Source organism: Phascolarctos cinereus, unplaced genomic scaffold, assembly GCF_003287225.1.
Source record: "Phascolarctos cinereus isolate Bilbo 61053 unplaced genomic scaffold, phaCin_HiC Scaffold_4;HRSCAF=312, whole genome shotgun sequence".
In the NCBI taxonomy this organism is placed as follows: Eukaryota; Metazoa; Chordata; class Mammalia; order Diprotodontia; family Phascolarctidae; genus Phascolarctos; species Phascolarctos cinereus.
In genome coordinates this window covers 711316546-711335115 of record NW_027555847.1, presented here as the reverse complement: position 1 = coordinate 711335115, position 18570 = coordinate 711316546, and the positions used below count along the sequence as shown (strand labels likewise).

At 45.1% G+C, this 18570-nt stretch overlaps 2 protein-coding genes across 3 annotated transcripts in view; one reads left to right on the top strand and one right to left on the bottom strand.

The window, feature by feature from the left end:
• Positions 1-7674, top strand: part of SVOP (SV2 related protein) — a 52997-nt gene extending 45323 nt beyond the window's left edge. Inside the window, exons 12-16 of the mRNA XM_021008046.2 lie at positions 1377-1484; positions 2830-2941; positions 4435-4516; positions 4770-4859; positions 5852-7674. Coding sequence (XP_020863705.1) covers positions 1377-1484; positions 2830-2941; positions 4435-4516; positions 4770-4859; positions 5852-6058 — 599 coding nt within the window. The 3' untranslated portion in view covers positions 6059-7674. The remainder of the gene's footprint in view (positions 1-1376; positions 1485-2829; positions 2942-4434; positions 4517-4769; positions 4860-5851) is intronic.
• Positions 7675-17182: 9508 nt separating this feature from the next.
• The window catches only part of DAO (D-amino acid oxidase), a 35982-nt gene continuing 34594 nt past the window's right edge, over positions 17183-18570 (bottom strand). For both annotated transcript variants that reach the window (XM_021008055.1, XM_021008056.1), the window contains exon 11: positions 17183-18269. In XM_021008055.1, coding sequence (XP_020863714.1) covers positions 18138-18269 — 132 coding nt within the window. In that variant the 3' untranslated portion in view covers positions 17183-18137. The remainder of the gene's footprint in view (positions 18270-18570) is intronic.

Sequence of the window (18570 nt, the reverse complement as noted above, 5' to 3'; positions counted from 1 at the left end):
GAAGAGTCAGCCATGACTGAAAATGATTGAACAACAGTAACATCCTATATGTCTTCCTTTTTTCTTACTTTCTTTTTCTCCAGTTGGGGTGGAGGGAATTGGAAGGAGAGGAAATAAATGCTTGGCAATTTAAAAAAGTTTTTCAAAACAAAAATAAAAAGATGCAGCCTTTCCCAATTCCTCTTAATGTCAACGTCTTCCCTATATTGTTGGTTCTTATTAGTCTGTTTATATGTTGATTGTACATAGCTCTTTGCTCATTATCTCCTTCATTAGATTGTAAGCTCCCTGAGGGCAGGTACCGCCTTTTACCTTTCTTTGTATCCGCAGTGTTTGACAGAGTGTAATAGATATGTATGGAATAGATACTTAGTAAATGTATGTTGACTGACTGCTTCCTATTTGCCAGCACCCTGCTATTAACCCTCCCGATAGGAAAAAATATAGAAAGCCTTTGTAACAAATCTTCAGAGTCAAGTGAAACAAATTAACCAAAAGTATACAAATGGCTGTTTTTATAATTTAATAAAACCATGAGAATATAAGCTCTTCTTCTGTTAGTATCCTTGGGAGACCCAGACTACTGGACAGGATGATGGAGACAGTGTGTTCTTTGCCTGGCTCTCACATGGTTTCGATCATCTTTGTTGTCATAGTCAGTCATTTTTCAGTCGTGTCCAACTCTTTGCGACCCCATTTGGAATTTTCTTGGGAAAGATACTAGAGTGGTTTGCTATTTCCTTCTCCAGCTCATTTTACAGATGAGGAAACTGAGGCAAACAAGGTTAAGTGACTTGCCCAGGGTCACATAGCTTGTAAGTGTCTGAAGCTGGATTTGAACTCAGGTCTTCCTGACTCCAGGCCTGGTGATCCATCTGCTACACCACCTAGCCTCCCCTTTGTCTGATTCCCACATGGTTTCCTTCTCCTCTTGGGTTTCTATATTTTGGAAGGTTTTTTATTCCATGTAGTTTGGAGATTATAAGTATTTGACCTGGTGACATCTATCAGGCAGCTAGGTGTCACAGTGGATAGAGTACTAGGCTTGGAGTCAGGAAAACCTGAGTTCAAATCAGACCTCAGAAACTTAATAGCTATGTGACCCTAAACAAGTCACTTAACCTCTGCCTCAGTTTCCTCATCTATAAAATGGGGATAATAATGACCTACACCCAGGGTTGTTGTGAGGAGCAAATGAAATAATACTTGCAAAGGGCTTTGTGAACCTTAAGATGTTATCTAAATGTTAAGTAAGTTATTAATAAAATGTTGTTGATTGTTACTGAATTGAAAACAAGAGAGTAGGTAGTCCTGAAAAGTCCCAGCTAAAGCATTTTAATGTTACTTTCCTCGTCTCTCCCTTCCTCCTGCCCCAGTGTCCAGCAGAAGGAAAGCTGTGAAGGCCAAGTGTAGCCTGGCTTGCGAGTACCTGACGGAGGAGGATTACATGGACCTGCTCTTGACCACTTTATCAGAGTTTCCTGGTAAGTGACCCACCTGCTTACAGGGAGGGGGCCTAGCCAGAGACAGAGGGCCACTATCTGGCTGACCTGTGCTGGTACTACTCCCACATCCGGAACAGACATGAGCTCATTTATCTCTCACTTATCTGTGCTGATGTGAGGTGGTGCAGTGGACAGAACGCCGGGCCTCGAGCCTAAGTACAAATCTGGCCTCAGACGCTTACTAGTTGTGAGACCCTGGGCACCTAACCTCTATTTGCCTCAGTACACTGGAGAAGGAAATGGCAAACCACTCCAGTGTCTTTGCAAAGAAAACCCCACGGGGTCCCAAAGAATTGGACACAACTGAATGACTGAACAACAAGAAGAAAAGAAGCATGCAGCAGAAAGAAGGGAGATGCATAATTCAGAAGGGGGTCAGATGCTGCTACCATCCAGGGCACATGGTTGAATGTTGAAGACTTTGAATCAGAATCTTGGTTCAGGATCAGACTGTGATGAAGGGCAGAAGAACATAGATACAAAAGAATAAGGAAGGAAAACGCTAGAACTTATTCACCAAGTCTAAGCTATAGTCTTTTAGCAGGAGCTCCATCCACAAGAATTTGGGGAAAGAAAATGGCTGAGAAATACTGAAAAGGAAAGAGTTAACAAGGGGCATGACTGATTAGCCAAGCAAGGATCTGGTAAAACTGCTTTTCTCAACATTACTTTTGACTCTTAAAGACACAGTAATGATTTTTCCAGTGTCTGTGAAAGGTGTTTCAAACATGGGCTACATGGAAATTCAATGTTCTACCATGCCAGACTTAGGTCCATCATGAGCAAGTGATTGAGCAAAAACTCAGGAGGGTAGAGGGCACTCCCCTTCTGGGAGCAGATGTGGAGGGGCCCCACATCCGGAGATGAGCACAAACCAGTGCTGGGTTGTTATCTTGCTGTCTGCGGAGCATTGAAATCCAAGGGGACTTTGATAAGTGGGAAAACCAGGTTCAGGGGCCATTTCTGGCCTTGAGGTCAGGAGGGAAAATGTCAGGAGTGTGGGAAGAGAATTTTTTGTATGACTCAGCCTGTCTCCCCAAAAGCCACCATCTTTTTTATGGTGACTGCTTACCTGCCTTGTTCTGAGCTGGGAGACTGGAATGGTCCTGACTGGGGATCTTCCATAGCTCCTTCTGACTTTACCTTCTCAAGTAGGCTCTGTTTAAGGAGACCAGGATGAATTCTATAAATCTGGCATTCATAAAATGGTGCTTACAGCCAACTCAAGGGCTGGGAAGAGCCACTGATTATCTTCCCTGGTCCCCCAACACCTCCCCAAACCCCAGTTTGTCAGGCCTCAGGCTAATGGTATTCTTCTCTATAGGCATCCTTGTGACTCTGTGGATCATCGATCGCCTAGGCCGCAAGAAAACAATGGCCCTGTCCTTTTTCGTCTTCTCATTTTGTAGTCTCCTGCTGCTCATCTGTGTTGGAAGGTAGGGTCAAGGATGGATAATGGTGTAGGGGCCAGCCATCCTATCTCCTGGCCACCACGTTGGGAAAGGCACGTATGGCATGATGGATAAATTGTTGAACTCCATATCCATATCCTGCCTCTGACACTTCCTAGGCTTGTGACCACGGGTAAGTGGTTCTCTGAGCCTCAATTTCTCCATCTGTAAAATGGGAGCAATAATACCCACGCAGCCTGACTCACAGGGCCATATACAATAACATGCATAAAGAACTTTGAAAACCTAAAAGTGCACAGAAATGGCAGGTATTATTGTCATGATTACATCTGAAGGTTGATGACAAAGTTAAAGGATTTACTCAGTTAATTGATTAGCATTTATTCAGCTCCGACTATGGGCCAGGCAACTGTGCTAAAGTGCTGTGGATATAAAAAAAAAAAGGCAAAAGATAGTCTACTTTCCAGGAGCTCACAGTCTAATGAGAAAGACACCATGCAAATATGCTAGGTATGTACAAGACACACACAGGGTAAATTGGAGTTGATTTCAGAGAGAAAGCTCACAGACCTTCAGACTAGCTCAAACATCATCTCCTACGTGAGGTCTTTCCTGACACCTGCCCTGCCCCCTCCCAAAATTGTGTTTCTTTTCTATGTATCTGGACGCGTCCTAGTTTTCTACCCCTTTAGAATGAGGGCAGGGACTGAGTCATTCTTTGTATCCCTAGTTCTGTTCCTGGCACATAGTAGGTACTTAAATACTTGTTGGTTGACTGATGATACTTGCAGACACCTCCTGGTTTTCACACAAAGATCATGCCCATTGCTGGTTATTTGAGCTTCCTGCCCTGCCCGCCCTGTGGGGTCCCTGCTTGCCTGCCTCACATCCCTTCTGGCTGCTCAGCCTCCCCAGCTAAACCACACTCTGGTATTACTCGGGATACTTGAAGACAGTGATGATGCTGAGGTTAATTTAATATAACTACCATTATTTACATAATGCTTTTGAGTATTCAGAGTGCTTACCATGCATTATCTCATTTGAGCCTTGCAATGACCTTGTGAGATTGATGCCACAAGAGGGTTACATAACTCAGTTAGGGTCACACAGCTATCATCAGTGGTAGATTTGAACTCTGCTCTTCCTGACTCTGTGTCCAACACACACAAGACCACAAGTTCAGCCCTCTAATTTTCCAGGTGAGTGTCACAGATGTTAGGTGATAAGTGTCAGAGGCGAGACTCCAACTTAGCGCTTCTTTACTCCAGGTTCAGCATTCAATCTCCTTGACTTGGAGACCACCCACCACCTCTCCTTCTCCCTTTGCTCACCCCAAGGGTTACCCCCTCCCATCCCTGCTCTTTGTGAAATGGTAAGGATGACCAGAGCAGGCTTTGGGAACGGGAGATGGACCTAGAATACACAGAGCGCCATTGCTGCTTTCCAGTGTTGATGAAAGCTATTTCCCTGCCAGACCAACTCCTGACCAAGCATCTTTCTCTTTTTTTCCCTAGAAGTGTCCTCACTGTGCTTCTGTTCATCTCAAGGGCTTTCATTTCAGGAGGGTTTCAGGCTGCCTACGTTTACACTCCAGAGGTAGGAGGGTCTGGGCGAGAGGGGGGCAGCTTTGGTGAGCAGAGGGTGCGGGGGCTGGCTGCTGCCAGGCATGGAGACACAATAACTGTATTTCAATGCAATCAGTTTCCTTTGTGGTCCCATGTTTTTTATTTTCTCCATTGAAAAGCGTCATCACAAAGAGGGGTCCCTGGCCTTCACCAGACCGCCAAAGGGTATCTTTAGATAAGATCCCCTGGACAAGAGTTTAACATCTGGCTCCTCTCTTACTCAGGTTTACCCCACAGCTACCCGTGCCCTGGGACTGGGCACCTGTAGCGGCATGGCAAGGGTGGGTGCCCTCATCACTCCGTTTATTGCTCAGGTAGGTGACGTCGTGGGCGGGAAAAAGAGGAAGACAGAGGGTGGGGGATGGGACGGCAGGGGCAGGCCCTTCATCCCAAGCAAGTCTGCCCTCGTGAGAAGGCCAGGCAGAGCTCTCGATATTATTTTTTTCATGCCTAGGCCAGCCTTCACAAAACGCACCCTCAAATCCCCTTTTTAAAATAGTATTTTACATGCTGGAAAATGCTGTCCACATCCAGAGAAAGAGCTACAGTGTCTGAATGCAGGTTGAAGCACACTATTTTTCTTTTTTTTTTTTCTTTCTCATGGTTTTTCCCTTTCGTTCTAATTCATCTTTACAACATAACTAATGTGGAAATATTTTTGATATGATTGTACATGTATAGCCTATATCAGATTGCATGCTAAGTTGAGGAGGGGGGAGGGTAGGGAGGGGGAGAAAATTTAAAGCTCAAAATCTTATAAAAGTGAATGTTGATAACTAAAACAAACGAATAAATATTTTTTTAAAAATGAGTAGTATTTTGTTTTTCCCCCAATTACATGTCAAGAAAATTTTTAGCATTCATTTTTACAAGATTTAGAGTTCCAAAGTTTTCTCCCTCCATCTCTCCCCTCTGCTCTTCTGAAAATGGTAGGCAGTTTGATCTAGTTTATATATGTACTGTCAAGTAAAAAAGATTTCCACATTAGTCACAGTTGTGAAAGAAGAAACAGATTTTTAAAAAACCATGAGAACTCAAATCCACTTTTAAAGACAAGCTCTGAAGTCCGAGAGATGAAATGATGGGGCCAAGGTCATAAAAGTTCTAAGTGCTGGGGTCAGGATTCGAACTCGGTTCCTCTCATTTCAAATCCAATGCCCTTTTCTCCCGGGCTGCCTCTCCAACCACATCTGGAAAAGAGCTTTGAGCAGAAAAACATGACATCTAGATTTAGAGCATCACCATCCATAAAGGCCCAACTTCCCAAACGAGTTGTCACCAGCATCTCGTATCTCTCGCTCTGCAGGTGATGCTGGAATCGTCTGTTTACTTGACTCTGGTGGTATACAGTGGCTGCTGCCTCTTAGCTGCCCTCGCCTCCTGCTTTCTGCCAATTGAGACCAAAGGCCGTGGTCTGCAGGAGTCCAGCCACCGGGAGTGGGGTCAGGAGATGGTGGGCAAAGGCTCCCACAACATGGGTGTGACCAGGTCAAATTCTGGATCGCAAGAGTGATGGCGGCTAGAGAGGCTAGATGCCCGGGAAGACCGAGAGGGAGGAGGTGAGGGTGATTCCCAGCGGGATCGGGCTGTCACTGCCAACGTCATGGGTCGAAGTTCCAGACCTGTGGATTTGGACCGAAAGGAATTTGTGTCTTTAATACCGTTCACTCATATTCATCCAGCACCACCTCGGGGATGGCAGGGGACGCATCTGTTCTGGGGGCTGCTCTGTCTGTGTGATAGCAGGGTGAGGTTTGTTAGTAGCTGGTCATTCTCACTTGGCCCACTGCCGAGCTCCAAAGGTCCAGTGATATCATGAGCCGACCAGATGCCATTCGGATCCAGGTGTTCGACGGGAGAGCCAAAAGCCAAAAGGTCCCTGGAGGTGACCCAATCCAGGACACATTCCGCAAGGAAGAGGACTCTGCTGGATCAGCCTCCACCACCAAGCAGCCAGTTGGGTCCTGGGTCCCAGCTCAGTGGCAGTTCTCCTGGGCATCACAGACGGTCTGGGCTTCCAGAGGAAGCGCAATCCAAAGCTCTTGGGCACTAAGCAACCTCCCAGCCCTTTGTTCAGGTCCAAGCAGTGCTTCTGAAGCTGGGGATGGGAAAGGGTCAGCGTCTCTCTGCTCAGAGCTCTCCCGGCATTGCTCACTGCCCAATCACATCACCAGGTGGTATCACCATTGCTGACCTTCAGGTCAGGGCCCCGCCCCTCCCCCCGGCTCCCATATCCACACTGCATGGGGGCAGGTGTGTTTTTGTCCATTGTACCCAGGCTTGTTCCCAGCATTGACCCTTTCTCACTGGACAGGGATCAGGGATCCTTCTTATCAGAAAGCCACCTCTCACGACTGCCTCCAACTGGGCTGGGATATCAGGACAGAAAGGAGGGATGGAAGGAGGGCTCTTGCCTCTGGCTCCTGGAGAGCTCCAGGAGGGACTGGGCTGGTGACCTCCTTTCCGCCTTCTGGAAAGGCCCAATATCTTGAATTGCTGGCCCTTCTATGGGGGTCAAAGGTGGGAGAAGGAAAGGGCCCATTGAATGGCCTCTCTTTATCCAGCACCAGCCATGATGGGGGATTCCGATTTTGAGCCTGGCCAGATGTACAGAGAAATCAGAACATGTGTCCACACACATCTCAGTATTATTCCGAAAGCTGAGGTTGGGAAGCTGAGTTTTCAGGTCCTCATCCCTCAGCTCCAGTTTCTTTGCTGCCATCCCTTGCCAATGCTCATGACATCACCATCCCAGGGGTGGTCTGGGGTGCCATTCATGCCTCCTGAGGGGAATGGTGGCCCTCTTTGGTGGACAGAACATGGGAGGTCAGCGGGGAGAGCCTGCCTTTTTGCAAAGGCCAAACTCAGCTGCTTCTGGGGCCAGGAGAAGGGGACTAACTAGATTCCATGTCAGCGTCATACATCGGCCTGCAGTATTTGGTTCAAAATGTGATGTTTCCCATTGTGAAAGCAAGAGGACTGCATCAGGAGGAAGAGCATCCCCAGTTCCCATCAAAGGCCAAAGAAGCTGCTGACATGTTTTTGCTTGGAGATGTCTGTTTTCAGTAAACATTGCAAGGGAACAAAGTCTGTAAGTTCATTTATTATTAAAACATGTTGGTGATGGACCTTGGTGAGCTCTACATCTCTGACTGTCCCCTATCGTCCTCACAGTGGTCGGGGTTAATCTTACTGGAAAAGATTCTACAGCTGGGAGTCTCTTCAATGGAAAATTAATGAAAAAACGTTTAATAAGCACTTACTATGTGCCAGGCACTGTGCCAACTTTTAGCTGGGATATAAATAAAAAAGCGAAACACAATCTCTGCCCTCCGGAAGCACACATTCTAATTGGGAGAGATGACACACGCAGGCAGATTCAGCTTCAAGGTGTATAGCAAAGCCTGGGAGTCCTTAGGATGTTTCACAGTGCCTGCCCCACAGGGCAGGGAGCCTTGAGGGAACCCATCATCATCAGTGGGAGGGAGGTGGAAATGGAGCTAACGGCTGGAGTAGAATAGGGATTCTGGATTGCTCCTGTCAGGGCTGAGAATGAGGAGTAAATGTTTGGCCATTCTCCAATCTAACAATCCAAAGAGCATTTATTAAGTGCCTACTGTGTGCATGGTAACAAAAAGACTTATAAAGCAAAGCAACCCCCTCCCCCCTAAAAACAATCTTCACCTTTGGAGACTTACATTCTACTATTGGGATAGAACCATTTCTTTACTTTCATCTTTTTTTTTTTTTTGCTGGGAGGGGCAGGGAGGCAGGGTGTGAGGCAATTGGGTTTAAGTGGCTTGCCCAGGGCCACACAGCTAATAAGAGTCAAGTGTCTGAGGCCACATTTGGACTCAGGTCCTCCTGACTCCAAGGCCACTGAGTCACCTAGCTGCCCCTACTTTCATCTTTAACTTATTCTCCATGCTGAGCTTCCAATGACTTAAAAGGCCACTGGATCAGTGACTTCTAAACATATATATTGATTTCATTTCTTTAAATCAATCACCTTTATTTCAGAGTATATTGTTTCATTCCTTCTCCCTCCCCTTCCCAGATAGCCACACCTATAACAGAAAATTAAAAAAGAATGAGAAGGGGGGAAAAGTCAGTTCGACAAAACTAATCCAAAATGTTAACCAATTCTGACAACACATATGATGGTTCCACACCCACAGACCCCACCTCTACAAAGAAGGCAGGAAAGTGTTTTCTCCTTTTTTTTCTCCAGGACCTCGCTTGGATATTATAATTACAAAGTATGTAGTTTGTGTGTGTGCACGCACGGGCTGGCATATGCCAGTGGTGATTTTCTTCTTTTTCACTGGTTTTATTAAATAGATTTTTATCGATAGCTTGTTTTCACATTGCCTCTTTTAGAGAGCCACCCCTTATAAAAAGGAATCTGTTTTTAAACAAAAGAAAAAGAAGAATAGAAATGAATTCAACAAAGCAGATCAATATATCCAAAAAGGCTGCCGCTCGCTGGGGAGGGGGGTGCTCCACTCTTGTGGCCCCCACCTCTGCAAAGGAGTATAGATGAGAGGGGAAAGGTTGTCTTCTCACAGCTCTCTTTAGGACCAGACTTGTTCTTTATAGTTTCACAACATTCAATTTCCATTTTTATTTTTGTGGTGGCTGTTTTTTCCATTAATGTTGTTGTAGTCATTCTGTAAATTACTTTCCTGCATCTGCTTCTTTCTCTCTGCATCAGGTCACCTAAAATTTTCCATTTTCCTCTGCAGTCATAACCTGCCTCATTTCTTACAGCAAGGTGATATTCTACGACGTCCACGGGCAACAGCTTGTTCGTCGTTCCCCAGCTGATGGGCATCTTCTTTGTTTCCAATTACTGTTGTTGGTTAGTTGTCTTTTTAAGTCCCGTCTGATTCTTTGTGGGGTTTTCTTAGCAAAGACACTAGAGTAGTTTACCTTTTCATTCCCAGCTCATTTGACAGATGAGGAAACTGAGATAAACAGGGTTAAGTGATTTGCACCAGTAATGGTTTTCAGTCAATCAACATGCATAGACTAAGCGCCCACTAAGTGCCTGGCACTGGGCCAGGTGTTGGGGAATGAAACACTCTGCTCTCAGAGAGCTTCACTCACCTTTGCAGATGGACCTACCTGAGATGATGCATCCTTCCAGCAGCCCCAGGCTGGAATGAGGGTTGTTCTTTCCAGTCCTCTAGAAGCGAGGCAAGGGGGTTCAGCTCCTCAGATCACATTGAACCATCCCATGTCCCCCAGGTAGGATCAAAGATTGAGAAACAGAGGGGACCTCAGGGGTCACCAGTCCAGCCCTGTGATTTTATTGATGAGGCAATTCGGAGGATCAACAAGAAGGTCATGGAGGTCATGGAGATGAAAGAGACCTCAGAGGACATCTGGCCTAACCCCCTTATTTTACAAAGGAGGAAATTGAGGCCCAGAGAGGTCAAGGGACTTGCCCAATGTCATAAAAATCACCGGATCATGGATCTGGAGCTGGAGGTGACCTCAAAAGCCATTTGTTACATTTTGGAGCACAGCCAATGAAAGAATCTGCTTCATCCAACTGTACAATTTTGTTATAAGAGTTTTGTCTTTCTCCACCAGAGGATGGGAGAGTGAAGAGAGAATAAATTTTTGTTAATTGAAAAAAAAAATTAATGTAAAATAAACCATGTAGTCCAACTCTTACATTTTGCAAATGAGGAAATGGAGGCCTAGAGAGATCATGTGACTTGCCCAAGCTTATACAGGTGGTAGGTAGCAGAGCCGGGATTAGAACCCAGGTCTTCCAGCTTCAACTGGGTGCTCTGTAAGTAAGTGAAGCCACAAAGACAACTCCCAGCACAGGCAGCCAAAGACCCGGTCTAGTCAAGTCTCTCTGTGTCTCTGTCTCTCTCTCCTTCCCTCCCCTCCTCTCACTTTCTCTCTTTCTTCTTCTTCTTCTTCTTCTTCTTCTTCTTCTTCTTCTTCTTCTTCTTCTTCTTCTTCTTCTTCTTCTTCTTCTTCTCTTCCTCTTCCTCCTCCTCCTCTCTTCTCTCTCACTCTCTGTTCTTTTCTCTCTTCTCTCTCTCCCCTTCTTCCTCTCTCTCCCCTTCTTTCCCTTCTTTCCTTTCTCTCTCTTTCTTCCTTTTATCTCTCTCTTCTTTTTCTCTGTTCACTCTCTCTCTCTCTCTCTCTCTCTCTCTCTCTCTTTCTCTCTCTCTCTCTCTCTCTCCTTCTCCCCCCTCCCCCTCCCCACCTGTAGGGATGCCCAGCAGCTTGAGTTGAGGCTTGACAACATTTCTAATCATGACCGGATGATTGAGCTCTCCTAGGTAATGTGAGGCATGTGGGTTTTCCCTTTAGAATAACAGCTGGCGATAACAATACTCAGATGCATGGGTCAGCTCAAAGGCTTTCACTACACGGAAACCAGTATTTCATGGCAATGTTGCCTATGGTGGGTGATAGGGTTTTTGTGGGAGGGGAAGGGGGCAGGGATTATGGCGAGGACAAGAGAACGCTTCTTTCAGTATCCAGAGGATAAAAAGACCTCATCTATTCTTACCTCCTCATTTTACAGAGAAGGAAACAGGATGGGGGACTCCACAGTCATCTTTTTCATTATTCCACAGCACGTGGTTTTAAGCTGAAAAAAGTATAAATGGTGTTAACCAATACTGGCCCTAGATGCCAGAGGTGGCACAGTGGATAAAGTGCTGGACCTAGACTCAGAAAGACCTGAGTTCAAATCCAGCCTTGGACACTTCCTAGCTGTGTAATCCTGGACAAGTCACTGCCCACCTCAGTTTCTTCATCTGTTGCTGTTGTTTGTACTTCATTCTGGAAGAGGACTGATGACAGCACAAGTGTTATATCTTGACTTATGCACGAATTGGATTTTAGTGAGGCACAGCTGTGTAAAGTTGTCAGTTTCACTCTCTCCTCCAGTGTCATTGAAGTCTGACAGTAATAATAGTACCTCTCTCCCAGAGTTACCGTGAGGATCAAATAAGGTGATATTTATAATTGTTATTGTTCAGTCATTTCAGTCATGCTCAATTCTTTGGGACCCTATTTGGGGTTCTCTTGGCAAAGATACTGGAGTGGTTTGCCATTTCCTTCTCCAGCTCATTTTACAGATGAGGAAACTGAGGCAAACAAGGTGAAGTGACTTTGTAAACATAAAAGCCTTAGATAAATACCAGTTGTAACTATCTGAATCACAAATCGCAGTTTGGCATCTGAATAACTTCAGTGACCATCCATCCAACCCGTACTTGAACAATATTCCCCTCTAGAGAATCCCTATAAATATCTATCCAGCCTGTGCCTGAAGGCCTCCAATGAGAGAGAACTCCCTACCAGTCAAGCCAGCCCATTCCACTTTTGGACAGCTCCAATTGATAGAGATTGTTTCCTTATCCAAGACTCCATTTTTCTCTTGTCAATTTCCATTTGTTTTTCCTGGTTCTATCCTCTGAGACAAGTCAAAGAAGACCAATCCTTCTTCGATGCAACAATCCTTCAGGTACTTGAAGACAGCCACGATGTCACTCCCCCCAACCCCTAATAATTTTCTGCTTCTCCAGGCTAAACATCCCCAGTTCCTTTAACACATGGTGTGGTCTCCAGTGCCCTCATCATCCTGGCTGTCCTCCTGTAGGCACTCTCTAGTTTATCAAAGTCTTTTTAAAAACGTGGCTACCTTCCAAGGCAAGGCAAATGGATGACAGACTAGTAAGAAATCCCAGAATCCTAGAATTTAAGAATTGGAAGAGTCCTCAGTGGCTATTCAAGTGAAACCCCTATCTAAAAGAAATCCCCATAACAATATTCTTGACAAGGGGCCATCCATCCTCTACTTGAAGACCTCCATTAAGAAAGAACCAGACAAGAGCTTGTGGGAGCCAGCTGGCACAGACTTGAGAGAGCGTTTGGTGTGAGCATTTATATCTTGGGAATAGTCTTGTCAAAGGCTACAAATCAGGGTTTGATTTATCGTTTCACTGATTGTCTCAAGAAGGTGTTGGAGAAAATGTTAAAGAATACAAATTAATGTGAAACATGTGTATGATATATGTAGGGCATTCATCTCTTACCACCCCCTCATCGCACTCCACCTCACCCCACTCCCCCAGCCATTTGTTAAATATTTCCCAGCACAACCCTGGAGGGAACCCATCAGCTCTAATAGTGGCCCCTTTCTCCTTTGGACAGCTCCGAATGCTAGCAACTTTTTCCTGACTTCAACTACCCATTCTTCCTGGTTCTGCCCTCTGGGCCAAGCAGAATAAGTCTGATCTCACTTCTATTTAACAGCTTTTCAGATAGCTGAAGACAGCTATCATGCCTACCTCCTCTCCAGTCTTTTCTTTAGGCTAAACATCCCCAGATCCTTCAACTGACTTCATGCTATGCACTCAACACCCTTCACCACAAAATAAGATAATATTTGTACAGCACTTAACATAGTGCTTGGCATACAGTAGGTCCTTAATAAATCCTTCCTTCTCTTCTTCTCTCCTTTTCTCCCTTCCTTCCTTCCCTCCCCTTTCCCTCCCCTCTCTCCTTCCTCTTTTCCTTCCCTCTTTCCTTTTTTCCCTTCCTTCCCTCTCCCCTTCTTTTCCTCCCTTCTTCCTTCCTTCTTCCCTCGCTCCTTTCTTCCCTCCTTTTCCTTCTTTCCACTTTTCTTCCCTCTCTTCCTTCCTTCTCCCATTACTTCCCCCGTCCCTTCCTTCACTCTCTTCTTTCCTTCCTTCTCCCCTTCCTTTTCTCCCTTCTTCCTTCCTGATTGTCCTCCTCTAGACACTCTCTGGCTTATAAAGACCCTTCTTAAACTGTGATGCCCAGAACTACATGCAATTTCCCAGCTGTGGTCTGAGGAGAGTCCAGGACAGCAGACCTCTCACCCTCTTGTTCCTGTCAGTGATGCCTCTCTCAATGCCAGTCAGAATCACAACAGCTTTTTGAGGACTGCCATATTACTTTGCTAACCCGTAGTGAACTTGTGGTCCTCTAATACCCCCAGATCTTTCTTCTTTCTTTCTTTTTTTATTAGTTTATTTTGATTTATCAACAATCACTTCCATATGCTTTTGAGTTGAAAATTTTTCTCCCCCTTCCTCCCCCCTCCCACCCTCCCCAAGACAGCGCACAATCTGATATAGGCTTTACATTTACATACCCATTAAACATATTTTCACATTAGTGAAGTTGTAAGTAAAAATTAAAACCAATAGGAGGAACCATCAGAAAGATGAAACAAAACTCAACAGAAGGTAAAAATAAGTGATAGCAATTCGACTTCCATAGTTCTTTCTTTGGATGTGGACAGCATTTTCCATCCCGAGGCCTCTGGAAATGTCTTAGATCCTTGTAATGCTGAGAAGGGTTCAGTTTAACAATCTTAGTCATTGCATAACGTGGCTGTTATTGTGTACAAAGTCCTCTTGGTTCTGCTCACTTCACTCAGCATCAGACCATATAAGTCTTTCCAGGTTTTTCTGAAGTCAGCCTGTTCATCATTTCTTATAGCACAATAGTATTCCATTACATTCATATACCACAACTTGCTCAGCCATTCCCCAATTGATGGGCATCCTCTCAATTTCCAATTCTTTGCCACCACAAAAAGTGCTGCTATGAGTATTTTTGTACATGTGGGTCCTTTTCCCATTTGTTTGATCTCTTTGGGATATAGCCCTAGATCCTATTGCTGGATCAAAGGGTATGCACATTTTTATAGCCCTTTGGGCATAGTTCCAAATTGTTCTCCAAAATGGTTGGATCATTTCACGACTCCACCAACAATGTATTAGTGTTCCAATTTTCCCACATCTTCTCCAACATTTATCATTTTTCCTGTTTTGTCATGTTGGCCAATCTGATAGGTGTGATGTGGTACCTCAGAGTTGTTTTGATTTGCATTTCTCTAATCAATAACGATTTAGAGCATTTTTTCATATGACTATAGATGGCTTTAATTTCTTCATCTGAGAACTGTCTGTTCATATCCTTTGGCCATTTATCAATTGGGGAATGGCTTGTGTTCTTATAAGTTTGTCTTAATTCTCTATATATTTTAGAAATGAGGCCTTTATCAGAGAGACTAGTTGTAAAAATTCTTTCCCAATTTTCTCCCTTCCTTCTAATCTTAGTTGCATTGGCTTTGTTTGTGCAAAAACTTTTCAATTTAATGCAATCAAAATTATCCTTTTTGCTTTTCATAATGTTCTCTATCTCCTGTTTGGTCATGAATTCTTCTGTTCTCCATAGATCTGATAGGTAAACTATTCCTTGTTCTCCCAGTTTACTTATGGTATCAGCCTTTATATTTAAGTCATGAACCCATTTTGACTTTATTTTGGTATATGGTGTGAGATTTGGGTCTATGCCTAGTTTCTGCCATACTCTTTTCCAGTTTTCCCAGCAGTTTTTTTTTTCAAAGAGTGGGTTCTTATCCCAGAAGCTGGGGTCTTTGGGCTTATCAAATAATAGATTACTATAGTCATTGACTACTGTGTCTTGCATATTTAACCTATTCCACTGATCCACCTCCCTATTTCTTAGCCAGTACCAAGCAGTTTTGATGATTGCTGCTTTATAATACAACTTAAGACCCCAGATCTTTTTCAGACAAACTGCTGCTTAACCTGGATGAACTGATTTTTTTGAGCCCAAGTTTAAAACTTTAAATTTAAATCCAAGTTTAAGACTTAAATTGAGCTTTGTTGAATCTCATCTACTTAGATTCAGCCCAGTGTTACAGCAGGACAAGATCTTCTGGGATCCAGCATGTCATCTCAGCCTTAACTTTGAAGTAAATATAGATTAAAATTTTAAAACAATGTTTCACAATGGAACAGAACTTTGTTTGGGGAAAGGAAGACTCCCTCTTAGTTCATATTATTCATAAAAGGCAGTAGCATCAGAAAGATTTCAAAGAGCAGCTGGTTGATTGTGAAACTCAACTTTTGGGGAATAAATCAAAAAGCAGAATGACTTGTGGTATTGAACACTGGAGTGAGAAACAAAGGACATGATGGGATAGCTAGGTGGCGGAGTGGATAGAGCACTAGCTCTGGAGTCAGGAGGACCTGAGTTCAAATCCGGTCTCAGACCAGACGCTTGACACTTACTAGCTGTGTGACCCTGGGCAAGTCACTTAACCCCAGTTGCCTCACCCCCCCCAAAAAAAAAAGAAGAAGAAGAGAAAGAAAAAAAAGAAAAAAGAACCAAAGGACACGGATTTGAATCCTGGCTTTGACACTGACTACCTGTGTGATTTTGGGCAAGTCACCTAACCTCTCTGGGCCTCAGTTTTCCCACTGGTGAAATAAAGGGGAGGGGGAGTGATAGAACTAGATGATTCAAAAAAGCCTCTTCCTGCTCTTAGCCTCCTAGCATTTACACGCTGTGTTTTATGAAAAGCCTAGGTTTTGGGAAATGACTCCATAGACTCTCAGCTTACAGAAAGGTCCCAGATAGGGATGCATCCAGATTGAGTCCTCCCTGTCCTTGGACCTGGGGTGCCCATTCTTGAGGGTTTCCCATTAAGGACTAGTTAGCTAGTTCAGATTCACCTTCCCCCACATATTTGATCTTAACAAAATAAAAATTAAGTGTTTTCTCAAAATGATCAGATGTAACTGCCTCCTTCTTCTAGATGCCAGAATGTGGTTCATCCAGGCCCCTTGTGATAACTTCTGTGGTCTGTGCCCTGTGGTTACCCAATAGTGGACAGACTCGGTTCTTCACAGATGTTTTATCAGCTCATGCAAGGACTGTTACCGCAAGAAGCCATTAAGAATGTGCAGTCTCAGGGCACGACAAGACAGATCTCTCCCATAGGACCATTGGACATTTGCCCAGTGACCTGTGGGGTCAGGGGCTAAGACTAGGAGGGCAGTGGGAGAGGTAGGAAGAAATGAAAGCCTGAGGGTACAGAGGACAGATGCCAATCATCTGGGGTCAGAAAAACTGGCCTTGAGTCCTAGGTCCCCCATCAATGACTAGCACTGTGAGCTGGAGCAGTACTCAATTCCTGGGACTCCATGTCCCCATCTGTAAAATAATGGGATTAGACTAGATAATCTCTAAGGCCCCTTACAGATTTAAGATCTATGTTCTAAGTTAAGTCTAAGCTTGAACATCAAGATCATTGGATTTAGACCTTCGAGGACCTTAGAAAACATCTAGTCCAACATCTTCATTTTACAGATGAGGAAACCGAGGCCCAGAGGCTTACATACACATTTGCTGTTCTAAGCCCCTTCTCAGTCCTGACATTCCCTGTTCTAAGGCCCCTCCCAGCTCTGACATCCCCTGTTCTAAGCCCCCTCTCAGCTCTGACATCCTCTGTTCTAGGGTCCCTCCAAGCTCTGACATCCCCTGTTCTAAGCCCCTCTCAGCTCTGACATCCTCTGTTCTAGGGTCCCTCCAAGCTCTGACATTCTCTGTTCTAAGCCCCCTCCCTATTCTCACATTCTGTGATTGTATGAGGGAAGCCAATTACACCCCAGCGGTTAGCAGCAGGGCTAAGGGTTAGTGATGGCTGCAAATTACTCGCTGAGGGAGCTCCTCATCCTCAGATGCTCCCTCCTCTCTGTCGGGCCACCCAGAGGCCTCATGATAGGCAGCACCTTTTGCTCCAGGAAAGGGATCATTTCTTCAGTTTATTTTTTGGTTAAACATGCAGGATCCCATTCATCATCCCCAGTGGTGCAGGGCCAGAGAACGTTAATTCCTGATTCTCAAATAAGGAAGGTATTTAGCAAGTTAGTTTTTGTCTTGCTGAAGTGTTTCCATGTGGAACAATACTTCCAAGGGGTTGGAGTGGGGTCCAGGGGAGAGTTAGGAGGCACTGCTGGGGCTATGAGGCTGAGTTGGCTGGCTCAGGACCCCAGGAATCTAGGGCAGGGGACGGTCCTTCTCTGCCGCTGGCTCTAGTGTCTCCCCTTCCCTGCCCTCCCATTTCATTAGAGCCTGGGACTTCTGGCTCTGCCCTCCCACCAGCCCAATGTGCAATGGTCCGTAATAAGTGCCCTCACCTAGTGAAGAGGTTGGCATTCTAGAACTAGCTGTGTGACCTTCCAACAAGTCAGCTTCCCTCTAGGGGCTCAGAGGGCCTCAGCCTCCTCATCTGTAAAATGGGAGCATTGCAGAAGATGGTCTCTAGGCTCCCTTATGGCTCGAATAGCCTGTGATTCTGAGTGCCAATCCATATCCGACAGTATTTTTCATCACTTTCACCTCTCTGGCCTCAGTTTCCTTATCTGTACTAGATTGCCTTCGCACACTCCTCACCCACGAAATCTTTTGGCAGACAACCAGCCATATCTCATTTTGCCCTTCCCGATGTCCAGCAGAGAAGTCTGGTCTTCAGTGCTGAGCCCAGGGAGCCACGGAATTCTAGGGTTGTGTATTCTGTCTAGCAGGAGAGCCCTCTTCATTCCTCATTTTTCTCAGGCCTGGGCTTCTTGGCACAAAGGGCTGGAGATGGGGAGGAGGGGGGTGGGAGGAAGTCATCTGGATTCACAGGTAGATTAACTGAGTCAAGGGGAGGAGGTGGGGATGGTGGAGGATGATTGGCTTGGGAAGCTGAGATCCAGGCACCTTCAGAGGTGGGATGGAGGAATACTGGGCAGCTTCCTTTCTTCTAGAATTTGCCCAAAGAGCCTGGCAACCTCCAGGGCACAGCCCCAATGGATGGTGAGCCCATAACCACCATGGCCATAGTTATGAATGACCTGAAAGAACCAAGAGATAAGGTGATCACTGAGCCTGCTGTTGGGAGGTAGCGGAAGAGGAGAGAAAACATCTCTGGCACACAGAGATCAGTGCAGTCAGAGAGTGCCACTTACATTGGGGTGACTGACCCCAGGCAAGTTGCTGAATCTCTCTGAGCCTCAGTGGCCTCATCCGTGAAATGGGAATAGTAATAACTTGTATTTGTGCAACCTTCCATATAGTGTAGTTGTGTGAAAACATTTTAAACCAGCTTCGATAGTCTATGCTCTAAACACCCTCCCAGCCCTGAGATTCCCTGTT